This window comes from Stegostoma tigrinum, chromosome 9 (genome assembly GCF_030684315.1).
Source record: "Stegostoma tigrinum isolate sSteTig4 chromosome 9, sSteTig4.hap1, whole genome shotgun sequence".
Taxonomy (NCBI): domain Eukaryota; kingdom Metazoa; phylum Chordata; class Chondrichthyes; order Orectolobiformes; family Stegostomatidae; genus Stegostoma; species Stegostoma tigrinum.
In genome coordinates this window covers 23,614,683-23,641,773 of record NC_081362.1, presented here as the reverse complement: position 1 = coordinate 23,641,773, position 27,091 = coordinate 23,614,683, and the positions used below count along the sequence as shown (strand labels likewise).

General features: G+C 40.1%; 1 protein-coding gene across 6 annotated transcripts in view; it reads left to right on the top strand.

Moving 5' to 3' along the window:
* LOC125454669 (KH domain-containing RNA-binding protein QKI) overlaps nt 1–27,091 on the top strand; it is a 527,237-nt gene that overhangs the window by 47,561 nt on the left and 452,585 nt on the right. For 2 of the 6 annotated variants that reach the window (XM_048535684.2, XM_048535683.2), the window contains exon 2: nt 12,718–12,777. The exons of the other annotated variants lie outside the window; for them this stretch is intronic. In XM_048535684.2, the coding sequence (XP_048391641.1) occupies nt 12,718–12,777 (60 nt within the window). The remainder of the gene's footprint in view (nt 1–12,717; nt 12,778–27,091) is intronic. 6 annotated transcript variants of the gene reach the window in all.

The window sequence follows — 27,091 nt, the reverse complement described above, 5'->3', positions numbered from 1 at the left end:
CAGCTCTTCCCCCCCACCCACTGCATCCCAAAACCAGTCCAACCTGTCTCTGCCTCCCTAACCGGTTCTTCCTCTCACCCATCCCTTCCTCCCACCCCCAGCCGCACCCCCAGCTACCTACTAACCTCATCCCACCTCCTTGACCTGTCCGTCTTCCCTGGACTGACCTATCCCCTCCCTACCTCCCCACCTACACCCTCTCCACCTATCTTCTTTGCTCTCCATCTTCGGTCCGCCTCCCCCTCTCTCCCTATTTATTCCAGTTCCCTCCCCCCATCCCCCTCTCTGATGAAGGGTCTAGGCCCGAAACGTCAGCTTTTGTGCTCCTGAGATGCTGCTTGGCCTGCTGTGTTCATCCAGCCTCACATTTTATTATCTTGGAATCTCCAGCATCTGCAGTTCCCATTATCTCAGTTTCAATTCCTTCTTTTTTCTTTATTTTACTTAAAGTGGATGGATAAAGTGTGTGTTTTGCTTTAATACTGGTCGTTTGACCAATCAAATTTCATCTGGGTTGCAAAGCCTTACACTAACCTTTAAAATAAGAAAATGTTGGCGTCAACACCATCTTCTGAATTTTTTGAGGGCATTTGGTCTGTTCCATAACAGTAGTGATTGGAATGATGTCAGCCAGGTGGATCTCGTAGATTATGAATTCCCTGATTGGGGCAGTTAACCTGGTCCAATCAGAAAATCCTGGCTAACATATAGTCAGGAGTGTTGGGTACTGCTCACTCTAGAGGTGGCTTAGTGTTAGCTGGGTCAGTGGCATGTACTATGCATGTGTAAATCAAGGGCAAATTGGTCATGGGGTACTAGACTTTGTGCTGTTCTTTCACCCTCCACTTAGTTATTTTAGTTTTATTCTATATTTATGGATAAAATGGGAAAGAACACATGCTCAATCATAATTGACTGAGCGATGACGGTGGTGCATCATCTTGAACTGTTACCATTCTTTGCATAGGACATCCTCCTGCGATTGTGCTGCATAGGAAATTTCAGGATTTTTGATCGAACCATAATGAAGAAATAGCGATTTATGTCAGAATTTCAATGCTGCTTAACTTGAAAGGCATCTTTCGTGTTCCAATAACATTACTGTTTATTTTTGGTTATAAAGGTTGCAAATGTGGAATGTGTTGTTGAAGCAACTTCAATAAATTGTTGCAGTAGATCGAGTACGAAACAATGCAATCACAGTATGCTAGTGATAGGGGTGAATACGGACCCCATATGAAGCCAACAATTCTGTACAAGAGGGTGAGCTTTTTAATGTTGCAGCTGTTCCAACCCAGAGGAGTTACGACAAATAACTGTACTTCATTATGTTTTGTAATAAGCCTTGTAGATTGTTGTGAAACATTGAGAAGTCAGAACGTAGGTGAGTAACTACTATTTATTGAAACCTATTGTGCCCATTTGGTGATCGACAGAGCAATCTATACAGTCCTACTGCTCCTACAAATGTATTTCCCTTGTGTCCATCCAATTTCCCTTTGAAATAATTATTTGTGTTTTGCCACCCTCGTAGGCAGCATATTCAAGGTAATTATTATTTGATGTGTTTGAAAAAAAAATTTCCTGCATTTCTTGCCCAAACCTTAAATTTATGTCAGAGCCCTTGTACCATCAGTTAATTTTCCTGAAGAAGGGTCTCAACCCGAAATGTCAAACTTTCCTGCTCTTCTGATGCTGCTTGGCCTGCTGTGTTCATCCAGCTTCACACTGTGTTATTCAGTTAATGGGAGCCACTTTTCTTTGTTCACTTTATCTAGGCATTTCTTAATCTTGAAAGGCTCCATAAAATCCACCTTTGATCTCCTTTGCAGCATGCAAAATAGCCCCTTTTCACCTAACATTGTGGCTAAAATCCCTCATACTATAAACCATTGTGATAAACCTCCTCTGAACATTCCTAAGGGCCCTTGTAAACTCCCTAAAATGGTGACTGAGATGCTGTGCTCTGATTGCAACCTAATCAGGGCTTTATAAATGTTCAGCATAAGTTCCTTGCTTTTGTATTCCAAGCCTCTGTTTATGAAGCCCAGAATTCCATATGGTTTTGCTGAACATTGTGTCAATATGTTTGGCCACCTTTTTAAAGGTTCAAGCATAAGGATTCAGGAATGTATGTTCTTAAACACACTCTTTAAAACATGACATTAAGTCTGTATTGCCTCTCCCTATCCCTCCTGTCAAAATCCGTCACTCCATTCTTTTCCATAAATTCCATTTGCCACTTATCAGCCAATCTGCTGGTCAATCTGTGTCCTGTTGCAGTCGATTTGTGTCATCTGTTATTACCACTGGTTGCACGCCCCAAGTTTGGAATCATCATTTCCAAGTTTTGATCTTTAATTCTCCCAATATTCAGGTCTCTAAGATGTATCAAAGGAGCAGTGATCCTGGTGTTTACCTGTTATTTCAGTGCGCTAGCTCATTATGTTGCATGAGCTGCCACCACCATCATCTTTAAGTGTAGAAAACTTCTGCGTCTGTTTTGGTCCAGTGTGGTGGAGGAAAACCACATCTTCATCTAATCTGATTTCTTGTCGTTTACAAGACTTAGTTCATTGCATACTAGCAACGAGTTGCAGGTCACATTGATGGGGTAGACACTGTTCCAAAGGTTTTGAATAGGACCACATGTTACATTCCACAAATTTGGGATCCTAAGCTGCTCTGACCACAAATCCATATGAAATCACCAATGGATGGTGCTTATTTCACTTCTTAGTATTAACTCATTCAGAGACATGTACAATATTTCCCAACGCCTATCTTGTTCTTCTAACCATTGTTCTTGTATGGCTGGTCCAGTTCACTTTGTGCTTATTGACGTTCAAGACTTTGGTGGGGGTCTTGGTAATGATTGGATCTTTTGTTCTCAGGCAGTAGCTGAGCTCTCTCTTGTTTGAGATGCTTATTGCGTGTTGCTTAACTGTCACTAATGTTTACCTGCCACCTATTAGCTCAAGCCTGGGTGCAATGCATAGACCCTGGGTTGGCATGAATTCTTAAAATTTACATTGCATCAATCTTTATTTTACGTGCAAGTTGGTGACTTATGGTGAGTCACATTTTCATCATCCAGAAAATAAACTATCTGGTTCCTTTATTTGCCTAAACATTGTTACGGACCAAGCCAGACTCCCTCAAAATATTTTAAGAAGGTGGCCTAGACCCAACTTTTTGTTATTTTAAAGTTGGATATGAGGTGTGATGCAACTAATCAAATCGCTTGGCATTAAGCAAAAGACAATTTATTTAAACACTATGTCTAAAACACAAACAAAAGAAAAAGGAATTCAGAATAACAACTATTGGAAAACTTAACCGAATACTCAATAACTTAACTGATTAACTGTTCCAATATAGTAACATCCCATGAACACACTGCTTAGCAAAAGAGTAAATTTTAAATACTGAGTTTTACAAGCAGGAGGGAACAACATCCAGAGAAATTTCAAAGAAAGTCAGTCAGGAATCAATTACTGAAGCTTGCAACCGTTCTGGACTCCAACATCTTGTGACTGTCACAGCTTTAAAAAAAACTACAAAGCCTGAACTGGGAGAACTGGCCACACCCCTTACATTGTACAACTTTTTAAAAGAAACCTGAAGGCCCCTTCTAATTGTTGACTTAGGCAATCTGTCCTCACCGTTTTTGCACCTCTGCTTTTACAACCTCTCTTCAAAAAACCCGACACAAAATAACCTTTTTAAAGTAACAGCATCATCACAACTTTATTTGAAAGCTGTAATTGGAAGGAAGGTATGCAAAAGTTTGAATTCCTGAAATTCAGTCATACGGAATCTTGAGTATTTTGATATAGATTTTGTCCGGAAGAAAATGTTCCATGAGTAGTGCATTTTTTTTTTGTAGTTCCTACATGCATTTGCACTTGTCTTCTTTGATTGAGCTGTGCTTGTCTAGCCTGTAACATTGCTGTATGGTGCTAATTTACATTCATTAGACAAATTTACCAAATCGTGGCCCCTGCAACTGGAACTTAAATGGCTCATGCAAAACGTCTTTGAACTGGAGGATATTAATCATGCATGCGATGATTTGTTTTTTTAAGTAATTGTGTTTAAAACGTCAGTTACCTATATTTTTGTTTTAGTGCGGTTGAATTGTACTCAACCACGATTTTTCTTTTTGAAAATTCTTTGTAATGTTCTTAAGTGTGTCTATGATTAACCTGATTGAGATTAATAATGTATGTCTGCTTTGAAAAGTTGATGAGATATGTGTTTTTTTTAATTTAACCCTTTTTTCTATTCAACTTGTTCAGATACATTATCACTCATCGCTGGGGCAGACACACTTGAACCTGGGCTTTCCAGTCCAGAGGTAGGGACATTACCTCTTCACTGAAAGAGCCCTTGAGATATGAGTTTTTATTTAAATAGTTTTCTAGTCAACCTGTTCAGTGATGTTATTATATACTTCTGGACCAGGTCGGACTTAGACCTGGGCCTCTTGTGTCTCAAGGGGCAAGAACACTACCACTGCATCACAAGAGCCCCCCTCAGATATGCGGTTAAGCAAATCAAATGGATTTACTTCTGAGCTGGTGGGACTTGATCCAAAGTCTTACAATTCAGGAGAGTTCTGAACAAGGTTCAACTGATTTGAAATGTTTACTCTGATTTCTCTCCCCAGACGCTGCCAGACCTGCTGAACTTTTCCTGCAATTTCCGGTTTCAGTTCAGGGGTGGGGACAACGCTGCATCACAAGAGCTCCCCTCAGATATGTGATTGCAGTATAGAAAATAATTAGTAAAACTTCTTGCAAGTTCTCTTGTGAAGCTGTAACTGTTGACAACTGGAATCTTTAGCATGCATTCGCTAATAATATTAATTGCTTTAAGTAGGCATTTACATTCCAAAACACACCCTTGACTCTTGAGATAACACAGTGTGGAATTGGAGGATCACAGCAGGCCAGGAAAGTTGACATTTTGGGTCGGGACCCTTCTGTCAACTTTCCTGCTGCTTTGATGCTGCCTGGCTTGCCACGCTCCTCCAGCTGCACACTGTGTTATCTCTGACTCCAGCAACAGCAATTCTTACTATCCCCCTTGACTCATGATGTAGTTTGAGCCACATGCAGGCAGCATTTTATCAGATTTTATTCAAGAGAATGCTATTAAATTTTGTTGTGGAGGCTGTTCCTTTCTTTTTATGCATCTGCATACACAATGGGGTAAGACTGGTAATATTAAGTACATCACTTTCTTGAAACTACTGCATCCGTACCTAAGAATATGTTTCTCAGGCTACACTGATTTTTCAAAGTGATTCTTTGTGACTTTAGTGTGAAGCACGCTGTTATAATATGACATAATGATAAAAAGGCTGACACTGTAAAATATGAGGCAATTTTCTGCATCCTTTGATTATCTGCCTGTAAAATTTGAGATTTTTTTGCTTTGCTGAACTCAGCACTACTGTACTAAAGGGCAGAATAAAATATTGCGGACAGCTGGTGGTAGAGCGGGACACTGATTACTTGTGAAGTATAAACTAGTGATTTCTATTTACACCTGTGTTATACCAAAAATTGCAGTTCATTTTGTCACACATGGTAAAATAATTAAAGCATTATTGCTGTCATGACAGTTGTTGCTGCAGGGAAAATAGCTCATGCATATTCACACTGTGATGATTGGTTATTGAAAACCACCCTGTTCAATGAGAAATTCTCCCAAGAGTACATATCTGGCTAAAGAAGAGCTTGGCCTGGATTCCAACTGTAGAGCTGAATAATGTATTGAAATGTATTTTTTTGAAATATGGAACAAAATCTTCTGGCTTATTAACCTCTGCCTGTTTGTGGAAACTTCAGAATGAAAGTGAGTAAAAGAAGTTTGTGCAGTGAGTTGAGAAAGTAGATAAGACAATCTGCATGTATGTGCAGTTTTCATTGTTAGTTTGGCTAGTTCCTAGCTATTGTAAAATTGCAATTTGGAACACACAATTATAAATGTTTTGGTGCAGAAGGGCGTATTTTAGCCCATTGTGTCTGTATGATTCAAAAGCTGATGAAGTTATGATGTATTAAAGAATACAGATTTTATAATTAACAGATTTCATAATCTCCAGCTATTTGTTTTTGTTTCAGATTTCCAGCATTCAAATTTCTTTACCTTATGAGATAAACGTAATATTTTGCAGTAGGATTTTTGTGTTTGCTAGAGTGTTTGAAAGGATTTTGAGCTGTATGTGGGGAAAACTAATGCATGAGTAGATGTGGGTATTGGATCATAACTATGCAGCTGTTAAAGTGAAAAATAGCTTCTGCTAGCTGCTTGTGCAACAAGCTGTAGAATTGAGCATAATAAAATAATGAATTTAGTGGAAAGTTGGGGAGATGGAAACTATAGGCCTTGAAACAACCAAGAACTGCTTACAAAGCAACTCTTGAGTGCAAGCTTTAAATTCATCTTCTGTTCCAGTATCAAGGAAGCAATGGAAATTGCTGGGCATTTTAGATTTGGTTCAGATTAATTTTCCATAGGTATTTTTCATTAGTCAAGATTAGCGATAGTACCCAGATTGATAATACTTGATTTTTAATTGAGCTGAAAGGATTATCACTTAGAGGCGACACTGGATTAAATAAGCCTGATCTTTTAAGTACAAAGGGTTATTACTCAACATGTTAAATGCTGGAAGTTTGCAGTAAATGTTAAGGTATTAGAACTGGCAGACATGTGCTTTAAAATCAATGTCATTTTCAAGTAACTCCCAAATTAAGAAGCTGAAAAATGACTAAAGACAGAATCTTGTTACAGCCTGTGCTGCATAAGTTCAAGATTTGCCCTATAATTTCGAGGACAATGAAATACCATCTTTTTCCTGCTGAGTGCTTGTGTTTGTACAGTATCCCACTGTCTGCTTTGATTTTCATTTGTGTAAAACTGTTTGATAAATAACTATGCCTGTGCATATAAGTTGTGTTACCTCTCACTAGCTCTTCAGAGTCAATGTAAGCAAATGGCAAAGGTTTACGTTTAAGAATTGTAAAATTTTCAATTGTTTTAAAAACGAAATCAATTTAATTTGATTTCTTTGAAACTTCCTTTAGATGGTGAATTGTTAAAATGTACTGTTCTTTATAGGGTAGTTGGTTTGCTCATTTCGGTAAATGGCTACTGTGTAGCTCAGAGTAATGCCAACAATAGTTTTCAGACCTATCCTCTGGCCTTGTCCGTGAGAGTGGAAGGCAATGACAAACCATGCCAAACCTGAAATCAAATTCTCAAGGAAACTTGGATAACACAGTGTGGAGCTGGAGGAACACAGCAGGCCAGGAGCAGAAATGTTGACGTTTTGGGTTGGGACCCTTCCGAAATGGGGCGGGGGAAGGGAGCTCCGAAATAAATAGAGAGGAGGGGTGAGACTGCTTTGTAGAGTACCTGTGCTCTGTTCGCGACAGACAACAACACCTTTCACTTATGAACTATTTCACCTCATCCTCCCACTCCCACTCCCTGGGTGACGTGTCCATGCTGGGCTGCCTTCAGTGTCACTATGATGCCATCCTCAAACTGGAGGAGCAGCACCTTATATTCTGTCTCGGGAGCCTACAGCCCGATGGCGTAAATGTGGATTTTACCAGTTTCGAAATCTGCCCACCCCCTGCCTCATCCATGACCAACCCTCCCTCTCATCCCTGCCTCCTTGACCTGACACCACCTGTCAGTATTCTGCACCACCTATCTGCCCCCCCACCACTCCCTACCTGCACTCACCTATCACCATCCCACCTTCCCTCCCCAGCCCCACCCCTCCTCTCTATTTATTTTTGAGCTCCGTTCTCCCTCCCCATTTCTGAAGAACGATCCTGACCCGAAACGTCAACTTTCCTGATCCTCTAATGCTGCCTGGTCTGCTGTGTTCCTCCAGCTCCACACTGTGTTATCTCAGACTCCAGCATCTGCAATTTCTACTATCCCAAGGAAACACGTTGGGCTGGAGTAGCAGTAGACAATGAGCCAAGTAATTGCTTTCCAGCAGAGCATGCATGATTAAATGGAAAAAAAAGTTTTATGTAGAAAATGTGTCACAGTAGTTTACTGTAAAGGGAAATGGTTTTCTACCCAATTCCTGACTTAACATACAAGGAATGGAATAGTTATTTGCAAAGCTATCATATTGGCTGAAGTTAAATATTTGCTTTTTCTCCAATGGAATTCTGCTAATTAGCAGTACAGTGTATGGAGGGCCAAGATAGATATTTATTTTTGTCTTCAAGCACTAGAAATATTATTTACTATTTGTGATCCAGGTTTTGATTGACAACATTCTTTTAGAAAATAAAATATGTGGATTCTAAAATTTGCTTTGGTCCTGTGGCAATATTGTTAATTTATCTGCTCTTCCTAGCTAAAATCTTCTCAGTGAGTTTGTTGCTGCACTCTTTCAAAACATAGCAGATTCTTATCAAACAAGTACCTTAATTCCAAGATGGAATATTCAGACTAACTATGTTTCCTGTGTACGCATTCACAAAAAGTAGTCCTAATGTTTGAAGCTGATAGTCAATCACCTTGGCTAGTTGGTGGTAAGAAAGAAGAGTTGTATTGCTTACATGATGTATTAATTCTGTGTGCGCTTAACTCCATGAGAGCTAGAGTGATGGAATTAAAGTTATTGGCTGCCAGATCATGATTTTGTAAACTGAGGAGTTGAATGGAAAATAATTTGGGATAACAAGCTCATAACGATGTTGATAATTTCTTCGCAGACATATGGAGCACTTTGATAGCTTTGTCATTAGTTCTAATCCCAGGGTTTGCTGTACGATTACGATTGTTTTGTCCAGGTTTTATTTTGAAACAACAGTATCTATCAAATATGTTCCATTTGCAGTTTTGACTCTCCTTAAAGTTGTAAATTACAGAATTTACAAAGAAATGAAATGTGGCTTGGAGGTTCTGTATTATGGAAAGTGGAAACTAATAACTGGAACAATAGTTCACATTTATCAATTCCTCAATTTTAACTTTAATTTTTTCACAAAAACATGTTTATGGTTAGCAATTCTTGAATGTAATTTTCACAACCCCTTTCTTTTTTGTTCTATTCACCCCCTCCCCCAACTCATGACTTGCAGAGATAACCAAGTGTGGAGCTGGATGAAGACAGCAGGCCAAGCAACATCATAGGAGCACAAAAGCTGACGTTTTGGGCCTGTAGGGTCCAGACCCGAAACGTCAGCCTTTGTGCTCCTAAGATGCTGCTTGGCCTGCTGTGTTCATCCAGCTCCACACTTTGTTATCTCGGATTCTCCAGCATCTGCACTTCCCATTATCTCATGACGTGCAGAGTCAACTCTAGTAAATCCTTGAGTTAGAACTAAATTTGAGTGTTAGAATAAAGAAGTGTTTCTAATAGAAATTAGTTTGTTAGAAATAGATGTTTATTGCAACCTGAGTAAAGCAAGGTGGACATTGAATGACTGACATGAAATAATGACAAAGTATTCTTTGATATGAAGTTTTAGAACACACAGAACACAGAACACAGAACATAACAGCACAGTACAGGCCCTTCGGCCCTCGATGTTGTGCCGACCTGTCATACCGATCTCAAGCCCATCTAACCAACACTATTCCATGTACATCCAAATGCTTATCCAATGACAACTTCAATGTACCTAAAGCTGTCGAATCTACTACCGTTGCAGGCAAAGCGTTCCATTCCCTTCCTGCTCTCTGAGTAAAGAAACTAACTCTGACATCTGTCCTGTATTTTTCACCCCTCAATTTAAAGCTATGCCCCCTCGTGCTCACCGTCACTATCCCAGGAAAAGGCTTTCCCGATCCACCCTGTCTAATCCTCTGATTATTTTAGATGTTTCAATTAAGTCACCTCTCAACCTTCTTCTCTCTAATGAAAACAGCCTCAAGTCCCTCAGCCTTTCCTCGTAAGACCTTCGCTCCATACCAGGCAACATCCTAGTAAATCTCCTCTGCACCCTTTCCAAAGCTTAAACATCCTTCTTATAATGCGGTGACCAGAACTGGACGCAATACTCCAAATGCGGCTGCAGCAGAGCTTTTACAGCTACACCATAACCTCTTGGTTCCAGAATTTGATCCCTCTATTAATAAAAGCTAAAACACTGTATGCCTTCTTAACAGCCCTCTCAACCTGGGTGGCAACTTTCAAGGATCTGTGTACATGGTACAATTTTATTTCATTTCATTCATCTAATATTTGATGTTATAGCAGCACTAAGTAGAGCTTAAGACTAAAAATGGCAGGAGATCCCAGACCCGTGTTATGCTGCTCTTGCTCAATGTGGGAGCTCAGGGACGTGTCTGATGTCCGTGACTCCTTCACGGGCAGGAAGTGTGTCCAGCTGCAGCTCTCGTTAGACCGCATGATGGCTCTGGAGCTGTGGATGGACTCACTTTGGAGCATCCGCAATAGTACATTCAGCAAATTGGTCATATCACTAATGAGGATAGCTGAGGGAGAAAGGGAATGGGTGACCAAAAGGCAGAAAAAAAAGCAGGAAGGCAGTGGTGTCCCCTGTGGTCATCTCCCTCCAAAACAGGAAGGGCAAGAAAAAGAGTGGAAGGGCTATAGCCACTATATCTCTATTGTAAGGGGAGGAGATAGGGATTCTATTGTAAGGGGAGGAGATAGGTGGTTCTATGGTCAAAAACATGCTATGTTGCCTCCCAGGTCCACCGGTCAGAGATGTGTCAGATTGACTGTAGGACATTCCGAAGGGGGAGGGTGAACAACCAGCTGTCATGGTGCATATAGGCATCAATGATATGGGTTAAAAAAACACAATGAGGTGCTACATGCAGAATTTAGGGAGTTCAGAGCCAAGTTAAAAAGTAGGACCTCAGAGGTAGTAATCTCAGGATTGCTACCAGTGCCACATGCTAGTCAGAGTAGAAATGAAGAAATAGGCAGGATAAATGAGTCGCTTGAGAGATGGTGCAGGAGGGAGGGGTTCAGATTTTTGGGACATTGGGACCGGTTCTGGGGGAGGTGGGACTATTACAAATTGGACCGTCTACACCTGGAGCCAATGTCCTCGGGGCTGCTTTTGCTCACGCTGTTGGGGAGGATTTAAACTAGTGTGTCAGGGGGATGGGAGCCAAATGCACAGGTTAGTGGGCAGTAACAAGATAATAACTACAGCCTGTAAGGAACTAGATAATGAAGTCAGTGTGACTAAGAGGAAGAGTAGACACAGAGCAGATGATGAATGCAGACGGACAGGTGGTCTGAGGTGCATTTGTTTCAATGCAAGAAGTGTGTAGTGAGCTATCAACGCAAGGTAGCTCAACTGTGGGGTCCTTACAAAAGTTATCTCAAAACTGAACAAGTTGAACTGCTGGGACAGGACAGATTTGGCAAATATCATGTGTGGCACAGCACAATTTTTGACAAAACAAATCTGAATTCTCAGATAAAGATGCATGAAAACTGACGCTATCATAAATCATGAACTATATTCAGAATTTTCATAGAGCTCAATGATAAACTGTATTCATCAAGAACTACTGTAATATTTATATTTTATTATCTACAATCTGATTTAAGTATTTCACAAACAATGAAAGTGCATATTTTTACACATTTTTCATTTCAGTGGTTCAGCCAATTATTTTCTAACCACCATCTTTATCAGGCCAGAAAGCCATAACTGGTGGAGTGCCACAGGGATCAGTCCTAGGACTACAATTATTTACTATCTACATTCATAACTTAGAGGAAGGGACAAGGCATAAATCCATCCAAATTTGCTGATGCTACAAAAATAGAGTAAGGGAATGTTGTCATGAGGACATAAAGAATCTGCAAGGGGATAGACAGGTCGAGCAAGTCAGAAAAAAGTTGGCAGATCGAGTTTAATGTAGGAAAGTACACTTTGGTAGGAAGAATCAAAAGATAGACTCTTACTTAAATAGAGGAGGACTCTTTAAAAAAATGCATGGTACGGGACTTGGATGCTCTAGTCCATGAAACACATACTAGCATGCAGGTGACTGATTGCTTTTTTGCTGTCACATGTACTGAAATACTGTGAAAAGTGTTGATTTGCATGCTGTATAGGCAAATCACACCGTACAACGTGCAGAATAGTGTTACAGCCACAGAGAAGATGCTGAGAGAGAGAGAAAGATCAGAATTAACATTTGAGAGGTCCGTTCAAAAGTCACAACAGGTAAGAGGCTGTTCTTAAATCTATTTGTAAGCTTATTCAAACTGATATCCATTGCTGCAGACAGAAGCTTCCTGAAATCAATGACCAGCTCCTTCATTTTGCTTATGTTGATGGACAGATTGTTATTTTTCCATCATGCCAGCAAGCACTCAATTTCTTTTCCTGTAATCTGACTTATTGTTGTTTGAGGTCCGACCTACAATGGAAGCGTCATCAGCACAATTGTGAATGGAGTTAGGGGCAACAAGTCATGACTGCATAAAGAGTCTAGAGTAGGGGCCTGAGTATGCAGCTTTGCTGGGCACCGGTGTTGAGGCTTACGGTGGAGGAAGTGTTGTCACCTATCCTTACTGATTGCGGTCTCTGGGTGAGGAAGTCAAGAATCCTGTTACAGAGAGGGATGCTGAGGCCTAGGTCTCCGAGTTCAAAGAGGAAATTGTTTGGAATTAGTGTGGAAGGTGGAGCTCCAATCAATAAGCCTGATGTAGGTATCCTTGTTTTCCAGACATTCCAGGGATGACTGTCAGGCCAGGGAGACGGTATCAACTGGAGACCTGTTGCAGTGGTAGGTGAATTGCAAAGGATCAAAGCACTTTTGTAAGTTGGAGTTGATGTGAGCCATGACGATGGTAATTCAAGTAATTAAGAAGGCAAATGGAATTTTGGTCTTTATTGGAAGGAGGTTTTAGTTCAAAAATGGGGAAGCTTTTTTGCAACTGATCAGGCTATTGAGGAGGTCACACTTGGAGGAATACAAGAAAGGATACACAGCCATGGGAAGCAGTTCCAAAGAGACTCACTGGGCTGATTCATCGGATCATGATTTATCAAGAATGGTTACGCATAAGGTCTTTATTCATTCAAGTTTAGAAAAATGAGGGGTGATCTTACTGAAATACAAAATTTTGAGGGGGCTTGACAGGCTCGATGTGAAGACAATGTTTCCATTAGTGTGGAAATCTCAAACTCAGCAACATAGTTACAGAAGAAGGGAACATTTATTGAAACCGGAGATGCAAAGGAATTTCTTCTCTCAGCAGTTAGTGATTGTTTAGAATACAAGAGAATTGTGAAAGGTAGATCACTGAAAGTATTTAAAGAAGGTGGTCGATAAGATTTTTGAAATAGAGAAGTTGAGCGCTCTGAGAAGCTGGGATGGAAGAGGAGTTGAGTCCTGGGCAGGTCAGCCATGTTCTTATCGGGTGGTGAGGCAGGGTCGAGAGGAAGAACATCCAGATCCTGGTGCTATTTCTTATGTTTTTGTCTGCTTTCTAGAACCGATAAGGAGTTTTACTGTGCTACATGGCCAAGCGAGCTACTGCCACAGAACGAGACTGAAATAATTTGCTCAGTAAAACATTTCATGAAACTTTTGGGATAAAGGAAATTTTCATGTACTACTTTGCTGACTTCAATGAAAATCTGCTCAATTGGAAGAAATACATGCAGTTCATACAATTTTGTGTCATTCTTCCCTTCAATGCATCAAGTATATGTTTGTTGTAATTCATTCAAGTTTGTCTTCCTCAGGGACATAAAATATATGAAACAATACATAATACTGAAGTGTACCGCAGTCTATAACTTTGAATTGACATTTTTTGCTTGATTTTGACTGCAAGTTACAGGGATGGCTATTCCAGGCTATGTTTTAGTTAGATTCATTTAACTATATATTTATCAGATCAACACAGTATAACTGACACCCTCCAAAAAAAGTGTTATTTTTGCACAAAGCTATACTGGATGCATTTAATGTTCCTGGCTCGGGCCACCCTTGAAGGGAGGTGGGTCATAAAATTGATTGCAGTACTTTAGGCCTAATTCGTTAGCATGTGCATCTTTAAGTAGATGTCCAAAATAACCAGGAACTGGAAAATAAATGGTCCTTCATTTAAACAAACCTTAATCAGGGAAAGTAGAAATTTTTCACATTTCTATTTATCCAGCTAAGTTCTTGTGGAATTGGAGTCCCAGACTCTGGGGATTCGGAAGATGTTCTCTTGAAATACAGTCCCTTGTATATAACTATACTTAATAAAACTTATTCATGTTCATTCATGTAAACATAGACCTCAGCTTGCTCCAGACTAGTAATTTAGATGACCGAGGGACCTGGTTTGAAAACTCAAACAAGATAGTCTGCAGTATTCAAACTTCATTAATTACCATGTCTGGAATTTTTTAAAAAAGCCTATGCACTGTACTTCAATTTAATTTTTCTTTTTTTCATTGTTGTTTTGAAGCTAAAGCTAATTAACAACTTGTTCTGAAATGTTCGAAATTGGGCAACTTTTGAGTTATGCAAATAGGGATATCCTGGGTTGTTTAATTTATCCATTTTCAGTCTTGTGTTGTATCTGCTTCTGAAATTTGTGTGGTTACTGACAGAACTGTTTCACCATTGTCCGTTTATTGTCTTCATTCGGGTGAATTAAGATTGCTGACTCTGTTTTGAACCACTTGCCATGTGTTGTTTGATTGTCGGAGAACATTCATGTGGTCTAACTGATCCTTTTTTTTTGTATACGCCTGCAGTTGTTAACTTCCATCTATAATGACTTTGCAAGCATTGCTGGCTCATTTGATGCAGTTTCCAATGCGAATGTACTGTTTCATATTGGACCAGGACAATTTAATGCCTTCTCAGTGTTCCTTTGTTTTTACTGTAGACCTTAAGTAGTATTATGCAAAATGTAACAGCCTTGAAGTGATTTGGGGGGGAGCAAGGACCCAAATACAAGAGGCAGCTAGCTGATAGTTATGTGAATGACATTTTTTGTGTGTAATTCAAGCATTCTTAAGCATTTTTGTAGTTGTAGTGTCATTGCACCAGGGAAACACACATTGTTTTACAATACATTGGAGCAAATTTGGTTGAAAATGGCTATCTTGAGTTATTTAGTTCACTAAGTAACTGTGTGAAGATTGCATTTTTCATTAATATAGAACATAGAACATTACAGTGCAGTACAGGCCATTCGGCCCTCAAGATTGCATTCATGCAAAGATTTGCACAATTATCATGCAAACATCTAAAATAGGGTTAGCAATTATCACTAATCATTGCTTCCTATTGTTACAAAATGTCCACATACATTTGTGAGATACTTAAAACTTTTTTTAAAAATCTGTAGATGCTATTAAGTTTATTTATTTGCACCTCAATCTCTCAACAAATCATTAGTTCATATAAATCATATCCTTCTGGAATTGACATTTATGATCCAAGCTACCACTCTGATTCCTTTATTTCATTGCATTCTTTCATGTGAAACTAGAAAAAATTCAGTGTGGATTAAAATGATAATTCCTCCAAAGTTTAGCAAAAACTACCACATTTGTGCATTGTACAACAGTGTAAAATGTTTTGTCTTTATTTCCATCCGATGAAATGCATATTGTGGTGATATAATTAGTATTCAATATTATTGAATTTAACCTTGCTATTAATTACCAGGATATTTCATGCTTGAGGTAATGTACGGAAGAAACAATTAAATATCAGGAAAATTAAAGAAACGGTTTTGTATATCTGGTTTTTGGTATGGAAGTATTATTCAATGACTTGCCAAAGAGCAAACATCTGGTTTTCACAAAACTTCCAGGTTTTAAATTTACTAAAAATGGTTACGAGTCATAATTGTATTGTCTGCATTGAATTAAATTTTAATTTTAAAAATCATCCGAATTTCCTCCATGCTGACTAATTTCTCAAATGGTTTCAGAAATTATGTCCCAGGATCTATGTTTCTGATTGTCAAATCCACATTTGATGTTGAGCCTTCTTACTCAATGTTGTCCTTTTAGTCCTTAGGAAGAGTACATACGCTATATCATAAAGTTGTAAATAGGTACTGACTTTGTGGAGGCATTCAGCATAAATGAGCGTAGCTGTTGATTCAGCAACTTCAATATTCTACTGTATGGTGGATTGCTACTTAGTCTATTTCAGTGGCTTACCTTTTCCTTTATTTTGAAATGATGGTATCTGTTGTGAAGAAACATTGTTAATTTGTAGGAGGAGACAAACATCAGATTTTGGATCGTAGGATCTCAAAATTGGCATATTGATATGCATAGCCATGAATATAGTTTATTAAATTCAAGTACTGTGAACTTCAGACAGGTGTTCATATAAAGGACAAACACCAACTAAAAATAAGAAATAATTCCTCAATTTTTAATCATTCTGTATATTCTTTAACTTTCGCAGAATGTTAATGTTTACAGTAGGCAAGATCAGTGAAACTATTATACAGTAAATAAATTTGTCTTTAAGTTATGTCACTGAAATGTAACATGTGAAGTCTAACTAGTAATAAAGCAAGTGAGAAGATGGAATGCGGTTTTCATTTTTTCATGTGGTTCATTTGCCAGTCACTTTTGTACTCTGTCATGCCACCAGCTGCAACATGTTTAAATTAGAAATTATATAATTGAAAAAATTTCTATATGTACACTCATAGTCCTTCTGAACAGAGCCAAAATTATACCTTAAACCAAAGCTGGGCAATGTGGACGCTCTAAAGTACAAAGTAGACATGATTGTAAAGAAGAATCACTTTTAAGTGACTATAATTAATGATGAATGTTTCGTTCTTTTTCTGATGGTGGTCTTAACTGTAATGTGTCACTGCTTGCTAAGGATTAGTAAAGAGAAACTAACATCCGCTGTACACGGTATGGCTTCCTCTACATTGGGGAAACCAAGCGGAGGCTTGGGGACTGCTTTGCAGAACACCTATGCTCGGTTCGCAGTAAACAACTGCACCTCCCAGTTGCGAACCATTTTAACTCTCCTTCCCATTCCTTAGACAACATGTACATTCTGGGCCTCCTGCAGTGCCATAATGATGCCACCCGAAGGTTTCAGGAACAGCAACTCATATTCCGTTTGGAAACCCTGCAGCCCAATGGTATCAATGTGGATTTCACCAGCTTCAAAATCTCCCCCCCCGCCTCCCCAACGCATCCCAAAACCAGCCCAGCTCATCCCCTGTCATGCCTAACCTGTTCTTCCTCTCACCTATCCCCTCCTCCCACCTCAAGCCGCACCTCAATTTCCTGCCTACTAAACTTATCCCGCCCCCTTGACCTGTCCGTCCTCCCTGGAATGACCTATCCCCCTGCCCACACATACTCTCCTCTGCACCTATTTTCCCCTCTATCTATCTTCAGTCCGCCTCCCCTTTTCTCCCTATTTATTTCCAAATCCACTCCCCATCCCCCTTTTCTGATGAAGGGTCTAGGCCCGAAACGTCAGCTTTTGTGCTCGTCAGATGCTGCTTGGCCTGCTGTGTTCATCCAGCCCCACACTTAGTTATCTTGGATTGTCCAGCATCTGCAGTTCCCATTATCGCTGATCATTTTACAAAACATGTAGACTATTCAGTATTGTAACAAGGTTGTATTTGTATTGTAACTGCATTACATTTATTATATTTTGTAATTAAGCCTGTTGATAACTCTGGTGCTGTTGTGTGGCCTACTGACTTCTGTATTTCAGAGGCTGGGCACCAGCTCTTGGTCCAAGGAGGGATAGGAGGTAGCATCCATGAATCCACAATTGAACATCAGCCTATTATGTTCACAGTCATCTTATCATCTTATCTGGCAATCTTACCCTGTGCATGGCAGCCAAGCTCATAGACCTCGAACCTCGTACAGCCTGTGTCTACCTTCTTCCCAAAATCTATAAACAGGAGTGCCTGGGCCGACACATGGATTCTGCGACACGGAACATATTTCTTCCTACCTTGTCTTGACTTTGTTTTCTCTCCTTGTCCAGTGGTTTCCACTTAGATCTGCGATTCTTCTGACACTTCACATCAGTTTCAAAATTTTCAGTTTGCAGGCACCAAACGCAACCTTCTCCAGGATGTGCAGTCCCTCTTGATATCCATCTCCCATAAGTATGGTCTTGAGGCTCTCCACTTCTTCTTGGAAAGAATGTTTGAGTCATCCCCATTCACCAACACTCTCCTCTGCCAGACTGAGCTCATGCTCTCTTTGAACAACTTCTCCCTTCATTGCTCTCACTTTGCCTGGATGAAAGGTGTGACCAAGGGTGGTGCCAGTCTCTTTGTGGGGTATGTGGAATATTCCTTGTTCCAGTCCTCCCCCCATAACTCCCTCTGATACATCAATGCTGCTTTACCCTCTTGTTCAGATTTGCAAAGATTTATCAATTTTGTTTATAATTTCCACTCTGCTCTCACCTTCACCTGATCCACCTCTGACTCCTTCCTATTTTCATTTTCTGGCGATATGCTGGCCATCAATACCCTCTACAAACCCACTGACTCTCATGGTTACCTGGACTATAGATCATTACACTAGTCCTTATATAAGGAATCCATTCCATTCTCCTAGTTTCCTTGTCTCTCCTGTTCTAACAATGCTATCTTCTACAAGCGGGCCTCTGAAATGCCTACCTTTTTCCTCAACCAAAGATTCCCCATCACTTTGGTTGACAGGGCCCTCAGCCATATCCAACCCATTTCCCACCCATTTCCCACACTCTGCCCTTGCCCTTTTCTTCCTCCCACAGCACCGATAGGGTCCCCTGTTTCTTATTTTTCACCTCACCAGCACTCCCAACCACAGGATCGTAAACTGCCATTTCTGCCATGATCAGACACACATTTCCTTTTGTTGTCAGCATTTTTCAGGGACCATTCCTTGTAGAACACCCTGGTCCACTCCTCCACTCCCAACACCTTCCATGTTGTCACAGCACCTTCCCATGTAATTGCACAAGGTGCAACATTTGCCCATTTACCTTTTCCCTCCTCACTATCCAAAGCTGCAGAAGCACCTTCCAGATGAAGCAGTGATTTACCTGCACTTCACTCAGTATGGTCTACTTATTCACTGCTCACAATTTGATCTCCTCTACATTGGGGAGATGAAATGACTGCTTTACAGAGCCCCCAAATTCTGTCTGTAAATATTACCCTGAGCTACCAGCAGCTTGCCATGTCAACACGTCATCATGTTGCTGTCTGACCAGCATTTTTGTCAGGCCTTCTGCAGTGCTCTAGCAAGGCTCAGCGCAAGCTGGAAGAACAACAACTCGTCTTCTGTGTGGGCATCCTGCAGCTTCAGGACTCAAAATGAATCCAATAATTTTAGAGCCTGAACACCACCTTCCATGACCTGTTTTAAAAAAAAATCCCCCCTCACCCCCCCACATCGGCATTGTCATGACATTGCTGTTTTCTGCACAGCCAACCCATTTTCACCTACTCATTGTCTCTACTTGTCAGCATTTCTCATTCTATGGCTTACTGTCAGCCATCTGTTTGGTCTACCTAACTTTCTTTCTCCACTTCCACCTATTCACTTGTTGGATCCCTTCAACCCCTGTAATCAGCATAAGTGTCACCTTCCTAAGCTATTGCCAGTTTTGAACAAGAGTTACTGGACTTAAAGCGTTAATTTTGCTTTTTCTACACAGATGCTATCTGATCAACAGAGGTTTTCCAGCAATTTCTGATGTTGATCATTTCTTTCACTTTTAAGTGTGCAGTGAGTTGGGATTTAGTTGGAATACAAGTCTTGTTGAATGCTGATTTTTGATTTGCAAAAGTTAAACCATGAGTAAATCTTCTCAAATGTTTAACTCTTCAACATTTGATCTTTCATGCTGCACCTTACACTCCCTTGCTTATTTTGTTTTATGACTTTGTTATTTGTAACTCCATTTATCTACAGTAAGTGACAGTTGTCTAATGACTATCTGTCACATCTCAAATGTTTGTGACTCTTTTTTAAACATAAAAGGTCACTTCATGCTTCTCCTTTTCGGAATGGAGCACATTCAAGCACCTTTCAGCCTGCAAATTTCCCTCAACAAATTCTCATTAGTTTCAAGTTGTGCTTGCTGTAACTGGACTTATAAAGAACAGGCAAACCACAAACAGCTGCACTAAAAGAATAGAATAATATGTTATATGACATGTGACTTAAAACAATTGTGAGTTGTCATAAGAACTGCTTTCTGGATGTCAGTATATATTGTGCTTAGTGCTAGAAAGATGCGTTTAAGGGAGTGAGTCAGCTTATCAGCTCATATAGAATATGAGAGAACCAAAGTAGAAAAAACAGCAAAACTTGCAGACACTCATTCCTGGAGAGAATTTCATATCTCTGAAAAGCATTCAGCAACTTATTAATTCCAGAGAGATTGATATTTGCTACATGACAATATTCATGTAACTGTAATGAGAAAATTGTATCTTCATTGCAAGTCAGAAATCACACAACACCAAGTATGTGTGATTTCTGACTTGGTCCACCCCATCCCAACACAGGCACTTCAACTTCGTTGCAAGTGACACAGTTAAGTAAGGATTCTTGGTCACTCCACGCCCCTGAAGTGCCATCATTTTTTATCATTGGGTAATTTTTAATTAATTGTGGATTTCGTGTATTTTCATAGAATTGTAGAATCCCGAGTGCAGAAAGAGGCCATTCAGCCCAATGAGTCTGCACAACCCTCCAAATAGCATCCCACCCAGACCCAATCCACAGCTGGGTTCGTTCAGATCACTTTAAAGTGGCCCAGAAAGAATTTTTTACAACTTTCCAAGTGGCCTTAGATTTTATTTCTCTTCATTTCTTAGGATTTTGTGTTGTGTTGTGACACTTCAGACAGTGATGTAGAATAGATTGATGGACCAGTGGTATTTTCTTGTCTGTTATTTTTGATTTCCTGAACGTTGATGTTTTCTTTTAACTGAAAAGACTGTATTTCTGTTGCACCTTTTTTAAATGATTAGTTGTGAATTTTGCTTCTGTTTTAACATTCCCGTTTTTGGATTAGCGTCTTAGAATGTAGACAAAATTTACCCATAGGACAAATTTTATGCAAGAGCTGAGAAGTGTACAACACCCCCCCCCCCACCAACTTTTTAAATGAAGTGAACAATTATGCCCAAACTTTGTCAGGAAATGATGGAAAAATGTAAATTTTAACATTTTTTATTGCAAGTTATGAACTACAGTCTTCATTGGGCAAAACTCTGTAATTCAGAATAATTCTGAGTAAATCGAACCAATATCTAGTGAGTGCAGATATAACGTTTTGTGCCTAAGCAATGCTGTGCAATAAAGAAAGTTAGTCAAATTTTATACAAGGCTTTGTCTCATTTCCAATGATTACTCAAAAAGTTCTAACTTTCTCTTCCTTCATAATCACTTTCAAAACAATTTGAAGATTTTCTGCTGGCATAACAACAATCTCTTAATATCAAATTTGCTACATAAACATAACAAAATGTCCTAACTCACTTCACCGGAGCACTGTAAAAGAAAACGTGGTGTCAAGCTACATGAAATACCAGGTTGGATAACCAGCAGTTTGGTTATAGAGGTGTATAATTGTCTTGAAAGGACAAACTGAATTAGAGAGATGGAGGCATGCGGTGAGTGAATTTTCAAGCTTGGGGCGAAGTCTACTGAAGCTAGTAATGGCTAGGAGGCTTATTTGGGGAATGCACAAGCGGTCAGATTAGAGCTACGTAGCTATCCGAGGATATTGCTTTGGGGGAGATTAGAGATCGGGAGAGGCACAACCTTGGAGGGATTTGTAAAATAGGATGAGAATTTAAAATTTGAAGTTTATCAGGAGCTTAATGTAAGCGAGTGCAACAGTGATGAGTTTAGAGGGTGGACTGTGGGGGACCAGGAAGGAATATATTTAAATTGTAGTCCACAGGTGAGGATTTCAGCAGCAAATTAGGTGAGATAGGGGTAAAGTTGTTACGAAGCCATTGATATAAAGATGAAAATGAGCAGTTTTCGTAACGGTGCGAACATAAGACTAGAACCACATTTCTGGATTAGATGTGACATCAAATGCAAGAATGAATGCATTTTAAGATTGTTTTGGGTCCCTACTTTTCCGATGACCACATTTCATGTATCCACCGTGATGTCTGTGTCCAGCTAGTGTCTGCAAAAGAAAAAGTCTGAAGCATTGATGATTAAAATTAACCAGAACCACTAAATGAGTGGTTTGTCTCCACATGATCCCTAACATTACACCCTAGTTTTCAGGAAATTTGTTTAACTCCACACGCCATCAAGAAGTAGCTTTGGCAATATCCCGTGCACAACCACAAGTCTTGACAACATCGTGGCTGTCGTGCAAAAGATTTGTGTTCGAGAACTTGCTCTGTCTCTAGACCACTTCATTCTGGTATGGCTACAATGCTGACTAGATAAGGTGAAAATTGCTCATGCCAAAGAAGTAGGATTATTTGATCCCGTCAATCGATGAGAGGAGACTGACGATTCAATCAGCGGTGAAATAATGTAAAGTGTTATTGTCAAGGAATGTTCAGTCAGCAGTAACTTGTTCATGGATGTATCAACGACGATGTTTAATCATAAAATTAGTGTTACCAGCCAAAGTTGCTTATTCTTTTGTCATTCAGAAAGCAGTCTCCAATTAATGCTTTATTTATCACAGTTTGTATATTTGAACACTTAAGACTTTTGTAAATCAAATGCAGTAAGGCCAGGTGATGAGTAATCCAGATTAATGCTAATGCTTTGGCACATGTACACAAATCCCACCACAGCAGCTGGTTGAATTTAAATTCAATTAATATACCATGGCATTTCAATTCAAAATTAATCTCAGAAATGATGACCATGAAACCATTGTTATAAAATCTCATCCAGTTCAATGAAATTTGCCATCCATATAAGATCTGGTTTATGTATCACTCTCAAGCCACAGCAATGTGGCTTAATCTTAACTGCCTTCTGAAATGGCCTCGCAATTCACTGTTCAAGGGCAGGTAGGGATAAGAACCAAATATTGGTCTTGGTTTCTTCAGCAATTTCTGTTTTTGTTTCGGATCTCCACCATCTGCAATTCTTTGATAATGGAATAGTGTATAGGTTAGATGGGCTCAGATTGGTTTCTCACGTCAGTGCAACATCAAGGGCCGAATGGCCTGTACTGCGCTGTAACGTTCTATGTTCTATATTTTAAAAAATCCATCTCAAATATTCTATTTTGCTGAGAATTGCATGATTAGACCTGTAAGTTGGTTATGCAGGAGATAACATTTGTTACAGTTGCAGATACTAGCACAGCCCTGCTTTCAAGTGCCTCTAAATGAATATCATTTGTCAGTTTTTACTGTGGAGAAAGAAATGGAGTCTAGAGAATGCAGAGAAATAACTTTGATGTTTTAAAAACGGTTCACATTACAGAAGTAGTAGTTAGGGAGGTCTTAGAGAATATAAAGGCGGATAAATCTCCAGGACCACATTTGACTGTGGACTGTCAGAATGTGATTGACTCAGAACTGCTCCCTGGCCAATTAGGGATGACAATAAATGCTGGCCTAGCCAGCATTTCCAACGTACCATGAATCAGTTAATAGAAAAAATCTTAAATGTGTTTGTAATACCAGGTCCCTCCAGTCGTCAACACCTATGATATTTCCACAGAGTATATGCTCTCACTCCTTGCGTATTTTCACAAATTTAATTTCTTCTGTTTATTGAGTTGCATTTGCTACCACTTTCCTTGTTCTGTTAGCCCTCTTGCTTGTTCTCTTAACTTGGTGATATCCTCTGAATGATGAACGATATGATGTAAAGGTGACTATTCTAATAGTCACCATCTCCTTTGACAATTTTGTCATGAGAAAAATAGCATGCACTTTCCATGCAGTCTAAACTGAACACTTAAGTAAGATACAAAATAACAAGTTGCCCTCAGGTGGATAAGGTTGTTAAGAAAGCAAATGGTGTTTTGGCTTTCATTAACAGGAGGATCGAGTTTAAGAGCCATGAGTTATGCTGCAGCTCTACAAAACCCTGGTGAGACCACACTTGGAATATTGTGTCCAGTTCTGGTCGCCCTATTATAGGAAAGATGTGGAGGCTTTGGAGAGGGTGCAAAGGAGGTTTACCAGGATGTTGCCTGGACTGGAGGGCTTGTCTTACAAGGAGAGGTTGCCTGAGCTCGGACGTTTCTCTCTGGAGAGAAGGAGGAAGAGAGGTGACCTATTCGAGGTGTACAAGGTAATGAGAGGCATGGATAGAGTTGATAGCCAGAGACTTTTCCCCAGGGCAGGATTGACTGCCACGAGGGGTCATAGTTTTAAGGTGTTAGGAGGAAGGTATAGAGGAGACATCAGAGGGAGGTTCTTCACTCAGAGAGTTGTGAGCGCATGGAATAGTTTACCAGTGGTAGTTGTGGAAGCAGAGTCATTAGTGACATTTAAGCGACTGCTGGACATGCACATGGACAGCAGTGAATTGAGGGGAATGTAGTTTAGGTTATTTTACTTTTGGATTAGGATTGTTCCACGGCACAACGTGGGCCGAAGGGCCTGTACTGTGCTGTACTTTTGAATGTTCTGTCAACTCTTAAAATGGCCACCGTTAGAGAAAAGAGTAAGAAAATGCATCAGCTTCTCTGAAAAATTTACATTAATAATGAGTAGAAGCATGCTACTAATTATTCAACATGTTGGCAATTTATGTATTAAGCTGCATCATGCTTTCAGTCCAAACACTCTTATGATGAGGCAGAATGATGGCAGAGAAAGACCATAAGATGAGATATAGAAGCAACATCAGGCCATTTGGCCCATTGTGTCTGCTGTGCCATTTGATCACACTGATATGTTTCTCAACATTCTCCCACCTTCACCTGAGAACCCAAGAACCTGTTTATCTCTGTCTTAAATATACTCAATGACTGGGCATCCACAGCCTTCTGTGGCAATAAGTTTGTTCAATTAATGACCCTCTAGCTGAAGAAATTTCTCCTCATCTCATTCAGAAGAGTTGCCCCTTCAACCTTAGGCTGTACCCTTGGATTCTCATCTCTCCTGCTAGTGCAAACATCTTCACCACATTCACTCTACACAGGTCTCTTAGCATGCTGTAAATTTAAACAAGATCCTGTCTCATAAATTCCATCAATTTCAGACCCAGCGTCCTCAGCCGCTCCTCATATAACAAGCTGTTCATCCCTGGAATCTTTCTTGTAAATATCCTCTGGACCTCCTTCAACACTGCACATCCTTTCTTAGAAACAAGGTCCAAAACTGTTAACTGTTCTAAATGCGGTCTGACAAGAGCCTTATACGGTCTCAACAGCTCTTGTATTCCAGCTCTTTAAAAATTCCCACAATATGGGAACAGGCCACTTGGCCCCACAAGTCCATACCAACCCTCTGAAGAGTGTCCCACCCAGACCCAACCCCCTACCCTATTATCCTGTATTTTCTATGGCTAATCGACCTAATCTACACATCCCTGCACACTACAGGTAATTTAGCGTTATTAACTTGCACATCTTAGCCCTTTTGAAATGAATGCCAATATCACTTTTGCCTTCCTAACTGCCAAATGAAACTCCATGTTAACCTTAGGAGAATTGTGTACTCATGCTCCCAAGTCCCTTTATGCTTCAGATTTCTGAGATCTCTCCCCACTTAGAAAATAGTTGATGCCTCCGTTCTTCCTACTAAACTGCATAATCTTTCTCTTTCCCATTTATTATACTCAGTCTCTGACTTCTTTGCCCACTCTTCTAGCCTGTCCAAGTCCTTCTGCAGCCTCCCTGCCTCCTCAACACTACCTGTCCCTCCAGCTATCTTTGTCATCTGGAAACTTGGCAACAGTTTCTTCCTTTGTCATATTGTCAATGTATAATGTGACTGTTGTGATTCCAAAATAACTCCTGCAGAACTCCAGTAGTCACTGGCTGCTAATCATCTGAAAAAGACTCCTTTGTCCTGACTTTCTGTCTTCTGCCAGTCAGCCAATCCTCTGTCAATGCTCGTACCTTGCCCCTAACACCATGGGCTCTTATTTGGCAGTCTCCTGTGCAGCGCATTATCACAAGCCTTTTGGAAATCAAATAGATCATGGCCACTGGCTCTCCTCTGTCTCATTTGCTCATTACCATCTTAATGAATTCTAACAGATTTGTCAGTCAAGACGTCTCCTTGGTGGAATCGTGCTTACTCAGCACTATTTTGGCATGCATTTGCTAGTAAAAGAAAACAAAAGGGAAGCAAATCCTACAATTTGGACCAGTCTACCTCGTGGCATGTTTAACCCTATGCCCCAAAAGACTGTGGGGTCAAGAGTTAGCCTGCTTAGTCAGGTGAAGACCCATAGTAGAAACTCTGAATCCTGAGCAGATGTGGTCCTGAAATTAGACAACAACAATCATCTTTACTAGTCAAATTCTATTAACCTCATCTTAATTAATCTGGCATCAATTGCTGTTTTCAAAAGATAGCTTCAAACTTTTGCCACTCTTCGATTGATTCCCGAAAAGACTGGCTCTTCAGTTTTATATTGTGACCTCAAATCTTAGACACCCCAATCATTGGAGGTAGCTTGTTTTTATCCACTCTACTCGTTAACTTTAACGTTGTGGAAACTGGGACGAAATCTTTGTCAATATTCTAGCTTCCAGGGAATACAGCCCAGATTTTTGTAAACCTCGTTGTAATATCATTCTGGTAAATCTGCACAACCCTGTCTCTAAGATGAATTTATTCTCTGATTGCTGAGGCCAAATGCCAACTCTCCGACACCACCTCCTACCGCCCCCTTGATCATGACCCCACCCCCAAGCACCAAACCATCATCTCCAATACCATCCATGACTTCATCACCTCAGGTGACCTCCCACCCACAGCCTTCAACCATTTTGTTTCCCAACCCCGCACTGCCTGTTTCTGTCTCCTTCCGAAAATCCACAAACCCATCTGCCCTGGTCGACCCATTGTCTCCACCTGCTTCTGCCCCACCGAACCCATCTCTACCTATCTGGACTCCATTTTCTCCCCCTTGGTCCAAGAACTCCCTACCTACGTCTG